This window comes from Chelmon rostratus, chromosome 14, assembly GCF_017976325.1.
Source record: "Chelmon rostratus isolate fCheRos1 chromosome 14, fCheRos1.pri, whole genome shotgun sequence".
Taxonomy (NCBI): domain Eukaryota; kingdom Metazoa; phylum Chordata; class Actinopteri; order Chaetodontiformes; family Chaetodontidae; genus Chelmon; species Chelmon rostratus.
In genome coordinates this window covers 4,351,920-4,364,127 of record NC_055671.1, presented here as the reverse complement: position 1 = coordinate 4,364,127, position 12,208 = coordinate 4,351,920, and the positions used below count along the sequence as shown (strand labels likewise).

Here is a 12,208-nt window from a genome sequence, read left to right as displayed (position 1 = left end):
CTACTGGACTATGACTGCTACAGCAAGATTATGTGTGCCTGTGCGCACGTACCGCAGTGAGTATGTGTGGATCCAGTTTGTGCCGCGCTGTGATTTTCTATTGGTGCGCTTTAGGAGTTTTATGACACATGATTGGCCCTCCGGTGGGTGTGTGCGATTCACTCGCGTGACTGTTGTAAATCTTCATTGGTCGGTAAGAATTCTGTAGCGCCATTGGCTTAGAATGTTCAGTTTCCTTATTGACTATTGGCTAGTGTTGTTGTCATCACACAAGAATGCGGAAGTCGTGTAGTCTACTGAGTCACCGTTGTGTCAGCTGATTCTTTCTGAGTGAGTAACTCGATTTATCTTGTAAAATTAAGTAACTTCTAAGTATTGTGTTGTGTGTGACATGTTCTCGAGCTGTCTGCCTTGTGTTGGACATGTGGACTTTGTGCCGTTTTGTCGTTTTCTGTCTGCAAATGAGCGAATTTTACACACCAGCCTCTAGTAATGTTGCTATCCGGCAGCTAGCATGATGCTAAGGTTTGCAAACACTGCACAGACACACACGCATACTTTCGGTTTGTCTAAACTACTCGTCTCCCAGCATAGTGCTAGTCTGTAGTGAGACTTCTCGTCCACTTTCACTTTCACCTTACATGTCTTTGCACTTTATCCCCGTTATCATATGTTCACACCTGTTGTTGTCACGAGTCAAACAGAGCACCTGTTATTCACTGCTCTAGTGGAACTGACAATTATAGCGGCAATGCTGGAAATTTCTGGTTAGACCGATTGTTTTTCGTTTTGAGGAAATCACCCTGAAATCCCCCACTGGACTGGAAAGACATTTTATGCTCATGAGGAAGAGAAACTGGTTTTGGAGAAGTCAACCTGCTTCACAGTCTTCACTGTCAATATCTCTGGAAATACTTGACAATTGGTTGTGAGCATTTCTCCTCATTATATAACATAACATTTCTGTTGCTGTGCTCATAATTTAGCGAATTTTTCTAAACTTTCCAAATGGTTGAGTGATGTGGTGTGCATCCACTTTCACTTAAAAACTGTAATGTCTGTAACTGGGTGTTTTAATCATGTTGTTATTTATTTTAATTGTCACTGGATTGTTAGACTATATCATCACAATAACAGTAACTTTTATTTTTCAGAATTGAGAGTTGACATTGTGAACACATTTAATGTGAAAGAAAAGCTACTGGATTTACACAGTAAATACAATTAAGTGATATCAACTAAATAAGGAAAATAATGATCTTGTTTTCATTTGTGTTACATTTCTGTATGCAGTCTGCCAGTTTATTAGGTGTGCCCAGCTAAAACTAATGCCTAATACAACAGCCATTCAATGAATCCTACCTTCATGAAGATTGAAATGTTCAGAATAGTGGCGTAGTTTGTGAAGCTATTAAATTGTGTTGCATTATGTGGAGAGATGTTGCTAATGTTTTGGCTATAGTCCAGATCCATGTCCTCTGATGATTACCTAAAAAGACTGAGAAGCATATGTTTTGACAAAACAGTTGCATCACTGGATATCTCGCACCCTGTACTCATCAGGTCACCTCTAGAGATGATGTGTGATATTTTCTCCCAGTTCTGAGACTGACCTCTCTAAAGTGCAGATGGACGTTAAGAATCAATCTGGAGTTAAGAAGTCTTTAAGCTTTAATCAGGTGCAGCAACTAATGTTTTTTACAAAAAGCATGTCTTCATCAAAGGGCATTAGACTCGTATCTCTTCCCCAGATCATCTCTCTTCCCTCTTGGTCTAGTCCACATGCTACAGTCTTTACTGCAATTACATGTCAGTCCTCACACCCCGCATACCGTCTGCTCCTTAACTAGCTTCCATCATATAACCACTGTGATAAGTAATGCCAGAGTAGTTGTTTAATGAATAAATGTCTAAACATATTTTGAAAACATGCTCAATTAATGACAAAGTGCACTTTCGGGTGTCTAACATGCAGAATTGTCCCTTTTGGCTCATTGCTTTGGTTTCACTGCCCACAAACATAGTATGGGTCAGTCTCATCTCTCTCATCAGCCCTGTTTCCAGCAGCAGCTGGCAGCTGTTTTCAGCCAACAGGCTCTGATAAACTCACTGTACGCTATCTGCCCAGGACCAAACTGAAAACAAAGAGCAACTAACATGTCAACATGTGCAACCCTGACTCCAGAGATGCTGTCTAAAACATAAATAAAACCGAATATGATCATTTACTTATCCTTTTTGACATATACGCAATTGAAAACAATACAAATACAAAATATTTATTGTTGACCTCATCAGCTTCATTGATATTTGTAAATATATCCCTAGTTGGGACAAGAGCAACTAAAGACTGGGAAAGCTATTCATCCATCCATCCATCCATCCATTTTCTTCCACTTATCCGGGGCCGGGTCGCGGGGGCAGCAGTCTAAGCAGGGATGCCCAGACTTCCCTCTCCCCAGACACTTCCTCCAGCTCTTCCGGGGGGACCCCGAGGCGTTCCCAGGCCAGCCAAGCGACATAGTCCCTCCAGCGTGTCCTTGGTCTTCCCCGGGGCCTCTTCCCGGTGGGACATGCCCGGAACACCCTCCCAGGAAGGGTCCAGGAGGCATCCGATAAAGATGTCCGAGCCACCTCAGCTGGCTCCTCTCGATGTGGAGGAGCAGCGGCTCTACTCTGACCTCCTCACCCTATCTCTAAAGGGGCGCCCCGCCACCCTGCGGAGGAAACTCATTTCAGCCACTTGTATCCGAGATCTCGTTCTTTCGGTCATGACCAAAAGTTCATGACCATAGGTGAGGGTAGGAACTTAGATTGATTGGTTTTGCCTTTTGGCCCAGCTCCTTCTTCACTACGATGGACCGGTACAACGACCGCATTACTGCTGCCGCCGCACCGATCCACCTGTCAATCTCACGCTACATCCTTCCCTCACTCGGGAACAAGACCCCAAGATACTTGAACTCCTCCGCTTGAGGAAGGAGCTCTCCTCCAACCCAGAAGGGGAGAAAGCTATTCAGTACTCATAAAACATTTGGATATTTGTTTATAACATTGCACAGGTAAATCTGTTCACTGGTAGCAGGTGATAGTATTAGTATAGTAGTATTGTAGTATTGGGAATGAAAGGGGCCCCATTGGAAGGCTCAGTCATTCACAAGCAAAGATGGAGTGAGGTTCACCACTGTAAAAAACTGCATGGGCAAATATTTCAACAGTGCAACACAATTGCATGGATTTCACCATCTACAATCCATCATATCATCAAAAGTGTCAGAGACTTCGGAGACATCTCTGAACATGTCATTGAATGTCATGACCTTCGATCCCTCAGGCAGCACTGCATTTGAAACCGCTGTGATTTTAGAAAGGATATTGCTATATGTGTTTGGGAACACTTTGGAAAACGGTTGCCAGTGAACACAGTGCATCGCATGCAAAGCGGAAGCCTTGTGTCAACAATATCCAGAAATGTAGCAGACTTCTCTGGGTCCAAGCGTGGGTAACTTGCAAATCTGTGAAGGCACCATTAATGCTTAAAGGTACATAGGTTTTGGGGTGACATATGCTGCCGTCCAGATGATGCCTTTTTCAGGGACTTCTGCTTATTTCAACAAGACAATGCCAAATCCCATTCTGCACAAGCTACAACAGCGTGCCTTCATAGTGTAAGATTGTGGGTACTAGACTGGCCTGCCTGCAGTCCAGGCCTGTCTGCAATTGAAAACGTGTGAAAATATGAAGCAAAAAGTACGGTAACGGTGACCCAGATTGTTGAGCAACAGAAGTCGTATATCGAGAAAGAATGGTAAAGAATTTCAGTTTCACTTCTGAAGAAATCTCTACATGCTGAATGTCACTTCTGACAACTTACTGAGTGTTGTCAAAAGAAAAGGTGATGTAACACAGTGTTAGAATATGACCCTGTCCCAACTGTTTTGGAACGCGTTGCAGGCATTAAATTCAGAATGAGTGGTGTTTTTACAAAAAGCACTTAAGTTTATCAGTTTGATGTTAAAATCTCTCTTACTGTGTTGAACTGAATATATGTTAAAGCATTCACAAATCATTACAATCTGTTTTTAATTACGTTTTACGCAGCGTCTCAACTTTTCTGGAATCAGGGTTGAAGCTATGGATCCAGATATTTTGCTCAAGGTTTGGCTGAGTCCAAATCAGAGCAAGAAAGATATTGAATACTGGAGCTGTATTCATCAGGTGGCCAAAACACAACAATAAGCAAAATAAAGCAAATAGGCACTTGTTAGCTAACATGTAAGCCATCACAACTTTAAAATCTCAAGGTGCTGTTAAATTCTGTTTTCCCCCAAGTGGCCAAATTGTCAATTCATGCGGCTTTGAAGGTTTTGTCTTTATTCTGACTTTATTTGATTGTTTCACTGCTAAATTTGTGTGTAACTTTGCTTGCGAAAGTTACCTATTTGTTACCTATCAAGCTTTTGTTAACTTACATTTATGTTTTCAATCACATTGTTTCAGCATTGTTAAATTGTGTACAGTATTTTTGAGTCAGTAGGTGACTCATATTGCTAAGAGTGAGACATTGTACCTATCTGAAAACACTTATGACTGGTTGCTTACATCTGGTGATATTTATATCTACTGATTAGAAATGAAAAGCTGTCCCTTCTGATAAAATGAGTCATGAGTGGAAGTAGGTGAAATGTAGAAAGTCCGTGCCCTGTAGTATGGCTTCTTTCACTTTGAGAAGCCTGGCACTTAGAGAGTGGGAGGGAGAAAGAGTAAGCAATAGAGACAGAGCGAGAGAGGGAGGGAAGGAGGTATGTCATGCACTGGATTACAACCAGTATGTGTTTGGGAGACGGAGACTACTGCTACTTTGCAAGGCACTGAGCTTTGATTCAACCTTTAGACAGAAGTTTCCACACAAGGCTTGCAGATTCAGCACTTTGTGCAGGTAAGAGGAGTCAACTTTGGGATTAGTATTTTGTAAATTGAGAGTAGTATTTTTTTTTTTTCTTTCAGTGGAGCTGTGTGCAAAAGGGGGTGTGTCTGACAAAAAAAACAAGCATAGTGAAGTGGCACAGTGTGAACTTAAATCCAGTTTCAAATTGTAATCAATGTATTGTAGTTTAGTCTCGTCCTAAATATGAGGAAGTAAACACTGTGTCCATGTTTCGTCTAGCTGCCTGTGTGTTACTCTCTTTAAGTAAACTTGCACTGGGCTTCCTGATTCAGTTTGCATACGTGCAGGAAGAGGAGGCACTGCAGTATCAGAACGTTAGTTTTCATGCAGTCATGTAGTGAATCAAGTGTTTTTTTGACTGCTCCATGTCTCACCTTGTCTTGATTTATTAACATTTGAACGTTTGAATGTTGAACTTGTTGTTATGTGTGCAGCCATTGTAGCAATGCACAGCAGTGTTACAGATATCCAGTAGTAGGAGTAATTTCAGAACCTCGCAGTCATGTTGTTAGAAGATCAGGCTGTCCGACTCAGCACGCCAGCTGGAGCACCTTCTTGTTGTGTTGGGGGTGTGGAAGAGTTGTGGAGTTTGTCCGCGTCTGCTGTCTACTTCTTCTGCACTTATCTGTTCGGCTGCTGATAATCAGATGAGGAATGTTGAGTTTGCATCTCCTCTAGATCAGAGTTTCTCCCCTCAGGTCGGGTCAGTTCAGGTGATCTACTTCAAGGTTTCCAATATGGTGTGAGACTACACACATGTGCCTGCATGTCTGTTGCAGCACTGCATGTGTGGAGTGTGTTTACATTGACTCGACCTGATTTGTAGAGCGTAGTTCTTGGCCTAGGCAGCCAGTTTAACAATCACCCGATATGCACCGCACACTTCTGAGAGCTGTTGAATTAGGAGGATTTTACGGTAGTAGTAGGGGATGATTGCTAAATTATAACGTGCATTCATACTCAACTTCCTCAACAACAAGATATTTTATGATTTTAGTGCCAGTTTTCATTGTACTTGCTGTACTTTACACCAAGGAAGGTTGGTTTTTGGAATCCAGCCCTTTGCGCAATCACACACACTCCACAACCGCCCCCACACATACACACACCCATGTCTGAAGGTAGTGTGTTTTTATGTTGGCAGGAGCCATCGCTGGCACAGCAGAGCCCAGTAGACGGGAGGAGAGGGAGGGATCTGAAGAGGAGCGCCCAGGCCGACCGTCTACAGCACTGGCTGGCAGCATGGTGAGCCACTCACACTACTGGGGAGGGGACTGTTATGTTTATATATACTCTGCTGTAGATTCCTGATTGCTATTAAAGTGGGTGCCTCTCTGAACTCCCAACATTCCTTCTGAAGATAAAATGACGAGTTGGGACAATTTCACTCTTACACAAGAAATGGCACAATTCTCTTACAGGCCTACGCAAAGAGCAGGGAGTTACAACATGCTTAACAACAGGATGCGCAACTCAACTTTTGTCACTATTTTAAAAAAAGCCAGACATTAACTACATTGTTCATTCATGTAGTGAGCAAGAGGATCATGATTAGTAATCAACCTTGCTTTAACAAGGGACACAGTTTCTACCAGAGAGCTGTCACATACGATTCTAACAGGCCGTACCTCCAGCTTGCTCTGGGCTCTAACAGTCACATGTGGCCATGTTTTTGAGTGGGAAGCCAATAAGGGATCATGTAATTGTTGCTGCATTTGAGACTTCTACTGGTTGTTCGTGGTGCCTGCACAGTGGGATGGTGGGATCTTTTGGGATCGACAAATATGCAAACAAATAACTGGATATAACAACTTGGTTATAGTCAGCACTAAACAGGGATAACAATTTAAGTGAGAGAAAAGTAGATTGTCCTCAGGCAGCATCTCTCTTCACCTCAGTAGTAGTTTCCTCAACAGGGTTCCAGCTTTATTGCATTTTTTGTTTCATTCAGGAACGTGCTGCATCAGTAAAAGTGCTGTGCAACAGATGTTACAGGACTTTGATGTAGCTCCCTGCCATGTGTCTCCTGCGCAACTCTCTGTCTTGCACATCCAGACCCTATTGACTGTTTACTGTTAAAATATTTACATGAAGAAGATGACACCATCACATGACAATATGTGACAGTTCAAAGTATTAAATGGGTCCTTGCGCAAGACACAGAACCCCAGCATGCTTACTCAGTGATCGTCATGCTGAATGTGAACCTCAGCGATATGATCAAAATGTGAAATTGTGCTGTAGTCCAGCAGCAAAGGTGTCCACCCAAGATGACCGAAGCATCTATTACTATTGTAAGTACTGAATTGGGATCTGTCCAGTTATGCACCGGTTGCCCTCTAGTGGATGCTACTGGCTATTCATTTCTGAGTCCAGACTCGGACTATTTGTATCCTGTAACTTTGTCACAAATGTAACTGATGCAGAATGATGGAAAAATGACAGCGCCACATCAAGTAACTAATGCACCTTTGTTTAAAGTGTTTCTTTGGGGTTGCTGAATCTCCGCTTTTACTGTACGGAGACAAGCAGTGGTTTGTCTAATCATGCTGCAGCTGGCGGCCTAAAGGTTGTAATTATACTGAAGCATAGTGAATACAATGTGCAAGATGCACAAGTATTTGTAGGTCACAACTCTACTTACATTTCAAATTAGCCCCACAAGCTGTATATTTTACTTTACTTTACAGTAATTATTAAGTGCATTTTTTAATGGTGACTTGAATCGCTGTGCTCCATCTCTCAGAGCTAAAGAAATGTGCATAGACATACAGGGCTTCTTAAGTAACTCTTCAGTGGATATTCTTCTGCATTTTTAGCAAAGAATATAAATAATACTGTATGTGGTAACAGCACCATTGTACTCAGTAATTTTGGGGAGAGTCCAGGCCACATGATGGCCTGTCCCTTTTCTCGTTCTTAGTGAACTTGTGGTATATGTACTTACGCTGCTCTAAAAGAGGGGTAGCAGTGACCAGATGAGTGACAAATTCCTCTTGAAACTAATGGTTCCAGCTTTTATGGGACAGAAATAGGAAGTGTAACAGGAGGATGTGTGTCCCGAGGTTCTGGTCAACTGGTTCCACAGAATGCCCCCGTGGCCGGCTGCCCAGCTCTCAGCCTTTTTATGGGACACACATTCGAGCTCTGGGCTTAATTGATGGCGGGGCTGATGAACAAATAATGTGCCCAGAGAGGCACGTAAAATGAGACTGCAGACCTCAGCCAATCCTGGGCTAGTCCTGGGATGAAGTTCAGTTTGTCTGGAAAGCATCTTTTCACTGACCTCTCCTTGCTGAGAGTTTTCCACTTTGGATGTGGTCAGAAGTGTGCTCTGTTGCACCTGTGACCGTACTCAACAGTGATGCCAGGCATATTGAACACACCCCAGAGGACTTTTCTACTGTAACAGGTTAAAAGGCAAAAGTTTAATCACTGGACATCAGCAAAACCCATATTTAAAGTTAAATTACTCTAGGATTGATGCACATTTATAGTATTTGTGTGGTATGGTATAAAACTGATAGATAGATAGTAAGCTAAAAAATACTGAGATAAATATATAGAATTACCTAAAATAAACATCATACTACTGCATGAACTGCTACAGCTAATGATATTTGTATGTTCTCAGTTGTTGTTGATCTGAGGGTTCTTTTCTCAGGTGGCTTTGTGAGACATTTGCTGCAGCAGTTTGCGCCACAGGTAATATGATCCTTTTAATCCTGTCTTGTGAAGCAGCCTTTAATTGCTTCTCAGCCTCCAGCTTTTTTGCTGAAACAAAACAGGAAGTATTGAGTTCACACTGTTGTCCACTCATGCTGCCGTATTGTTAGCGGAATAATGCGAGCATGGAAAAGAGGACAATGGGGTTGTTTTACCCTGCCCTCAGTACCCACAATGCATTGTAATGCTACCTTGTAGGGGTTGTGCAGAACTAGCAAGAGAAGTTTGCGTTTCTGTGTCACTGCCCCATATGATGTCACCTGCTTACATAAGAATTAAGTCACCTGTATGTGTGCCCCCTCCCCTCCAAAACGCACTGGCTAGACAGCAGAAGCACTCAGTGAGGGTTGGAGTTAAAGCCAGAGGGTTCACTTCAGGTTGTTGTTAATGATATGACTGTTGCTCTCCTTGAAGGGTCTTTTGCTTGTACCATTATTTGACCCTGCTCTGTTTCCTGAAGTCTAGCTGTCAGTGTACGGGTCCTCCTTTCATTTGGTTCAAATAATGGCTGCTTGGCATATAATCAAAACGAGTATTGGAAAATAATGGGAGTATATTGGACAACCTGCTTTTAATGTGTCATGTTAAGCTTAATCCTGTTACAGGCTAAAAGGTCAGAGTTGCCACAGCTAACTGTACCAAACACTTCATACATATAGGACCAGTATGCTGTCATAATTCTACCTACAAAAGAATAGCTACAGGATATGGCTTGTATAGGTTTAAATTGCAAAACGCATGCAAAAATAACTCATGCATTTACAGACACTGAAAACACAAACATGCTGAAGTTTGAGAAGACTTTAACCTCATATACACAGTATACTGTTCTCATGTCTTATTCATATCCTACTTCTATTGCTGTGTGTCAACATGTAGGTTGACACTCTGCGTTGGTGACTCGCTGCCCTCCTTTCCTAAAATAAAACCTGAGACACAAGAGGCCAAATCTGGTGCTCACTTTTGCGGGTGGTAGGGGCAGGGCTGGGCAGGCAGAGAGGGGGAATTGGAAGCCCAGTGTTTGGACTGTGGACCCACTCATCATAAATTAGGCTACAATGTCCGCCCTTAAGTGTGCAACCAGCTTTTTTTTTTTTTTAATTATTATTATGGATAACTGGAAAATTATTTGAAAGCCAGAGCTTTATGTTAACACTACAGACAGAAGTGGGTTCTTTTTTTTACCAGTTTATTCACACAAATTATGTTCCATCTAAACATAGTTGATTTGAGAATGATATACCTGCTGAAGTTATACTGAAAATCTGTAGTCTTGATAGTCAACAACAAGGGGAAGCCCTCCACATTTCCAAACTTGACAAGCCTGCACTCGTCCGGGCTATGAGAAGTCTTAATCGTTGGGATTTTGCCAAAGAAGTGAACAGTTCAGACTGAGGTGCTGAGTGATTTTCTGTCACACATCACAAGGCAGAAAAGCTGGCATGACTTCTGCACTGTACATTCTTTTGCCTCTTACTCAGTACAAGAGCTCACATAAGCATTTGCGCACCAATAAACAATTCAAAATCATACACAGTATTACACACACACATTTACCCGGAAAGATTTTTGTACAGCTGGTATGTTTGCAGTGCACAGTGCTTTATTTCACTTCTTCTTTTCGCCCAAGGGGAATAAATATATGAGTCACGGGCTTACCATGTGACATGGAAATGATTTTCTGTAAGGTTCTGGTTGATTTGTGGAAGTGTGTTTTTATGGCAGCAGATACATGAGTCCATTTACCTGATGAGATGGAAGTCATACTACATGTGAGTGCAACGCCTCATGCCTGCTGCAGCATAAGGCTCTCCCTTCCACAACAGTATGAAGACATACTAAAGATACAAATTTAAAGATAATGGACATTGCTGACAGTACTGTGTAGAACAGAATAACCTAGAAACAAGCAATAAGTGTGCAATATATTGATGGATCAATAAAATTTTACAGTAGGTAATTGTGTACATACATTCCAATTTTGTAGATACTGCGCTTAGAGCAGCAGCTGTGAATGTTGAAGCCATGAGGTTGAATTATGTGCTGAAATTACTTGCTGTAGTTTAACTACATCCTTGTGATTTGAAACATTTATACATACTGAATTATTTTAACTGGCCAATGTCCTGTAGTCGTTACTGTGGTATCTTTATTTTTAATCCAGCAGACATGTGAACTGTCTGTAAATTTACTATCAGTGTTATTTTTCTTGGCCTGCACTTACTGCAATAGAAGGGGTAGGTTTTGCATCTAAATGCCCTCTGCATGGAAATACTGTATTGATAGTCAGAATTGCTAGATGCAAAGTTGACATTATTCTGGTAATATTGTAGCTAATAGCACATTACATACAGGAGTAGCTTCCAAATTGAGATGATACGATGTGCTACCTAATAATAATATGCTAACAATAGCAGTCAGCAGTGGTGATTTTATGTATTCAGTCTTTGTTAGCCTGGAGTTGGAATACATGCCCACTTCTGCCAGTACAACCAGTGTAACAGCCCTCCAATGGTCTTTTATTTCTGGCTCTGGCAGTCAAGAAGAAGTATAAATGGCAGCAGGTCCTGCAAAACAGTTGAAAGCCATATTTAAATAGCCAGACCTCTAATACACCTAATACTGGGGTCAAGTGAAGGATTTACTTGTTTGGATAGTTTATTCACATGGATTACACTTAACTACAATAAATCATTATAACAACCTCACCCACTACGAAAATTCCTCCTGTTAAAAACAGGCTATACCATGTCAAAATTACATTAGAGCACCCCCCCCTTAAATAAATCAGTGTGAATAGTGCTGCGTTATGCATCCAGCCTATGCTGCGTGTACTACGTTATATGTGTTGCATAACATGGGGTCATACGGCTGAAGGCGAATGGCTGTCACGACTCTGCCTGGGGAGGGGGGGTTACACATCACGCTGTTTACACCATATACATCCAGTGACCTCCCCCGATTTTAAGCAGAGGAAAAGGGGTTGCAGCTAAGCACTGTTCACTGCAAAGATGTGCTGCACTTGTGTCGGACAGTGCAAAGAACACACTCAGAGACAGAGGAGAGGAGGAATTTGTGTCTGTAGATTGCTGTGTCACTGGAGATCTCCGCATAGACTCGCTCTCCTCAGCACCCTCCCTACTCTGTCCTCTGTCCTGCACTAGATCAATTGCTGCCAATTCAAAGGTTTTGCGATGGGATGCTGTCCAACCGCTGGATGGGGTGTCTCTCTCTGTTCTGTAGCACAGCTTGTGCACACAGCTACTAGCATACAGTGTTTGCACTTGGGAAAGAGCTACAGTACACTGCGGTTGATGTCAGATGGTGCATGCATGGCAGTCAGAGCATCTTCTGGATGCCGGCGGTACACTCTAGGCTTTACCGCCTCGTTGCTGAGGGAGAAGCATATTTATTAGGAGATGTCGGTGAAGGGTGAACAAGGAGGGAGTGGGGGAGGAGTAAGAGATGAGAGGGAGACAGGGGGAGAAATGTGAGCATGTGAATGTGAGAGAGGGAGGTAGATGCGCATGCAGA

General features: G+C 42.3%; 1 protein-coding gene across 2 annotated transcripts in view; it reads left to right on the top strand.

Moving 5' to 3' along the window:
* The first annotated feature begins 4,797 nt into the window (after positions 1-4,797).
* Positions 4,798-12,208, top strand: part of mtmr4 (myotubularin related protein 4) — a 37,506-nt gene continuing 30,095 nt past the window's right edge. The window contains exons 1-2 of one of the 2 annotated variants that reach the window (XM_041952098.1): positions 4,798-4,939; positions 6,093-6,193. In XM_041952098.1, the coding sequence (XP_041808032.1) occupies positions 6,191-6,193 (3 nt within the window). In that variant the 5' untranslated portion in view covers positions 4,798-4,939; positions 6,093-6,190. Of the gene's footprint in view, positions 4,940-6,073; positions 6,194-12,208 lie in introns of those variants that run through there. The other variant, XM_041952097.1, reaches the window with a different exon arrangement.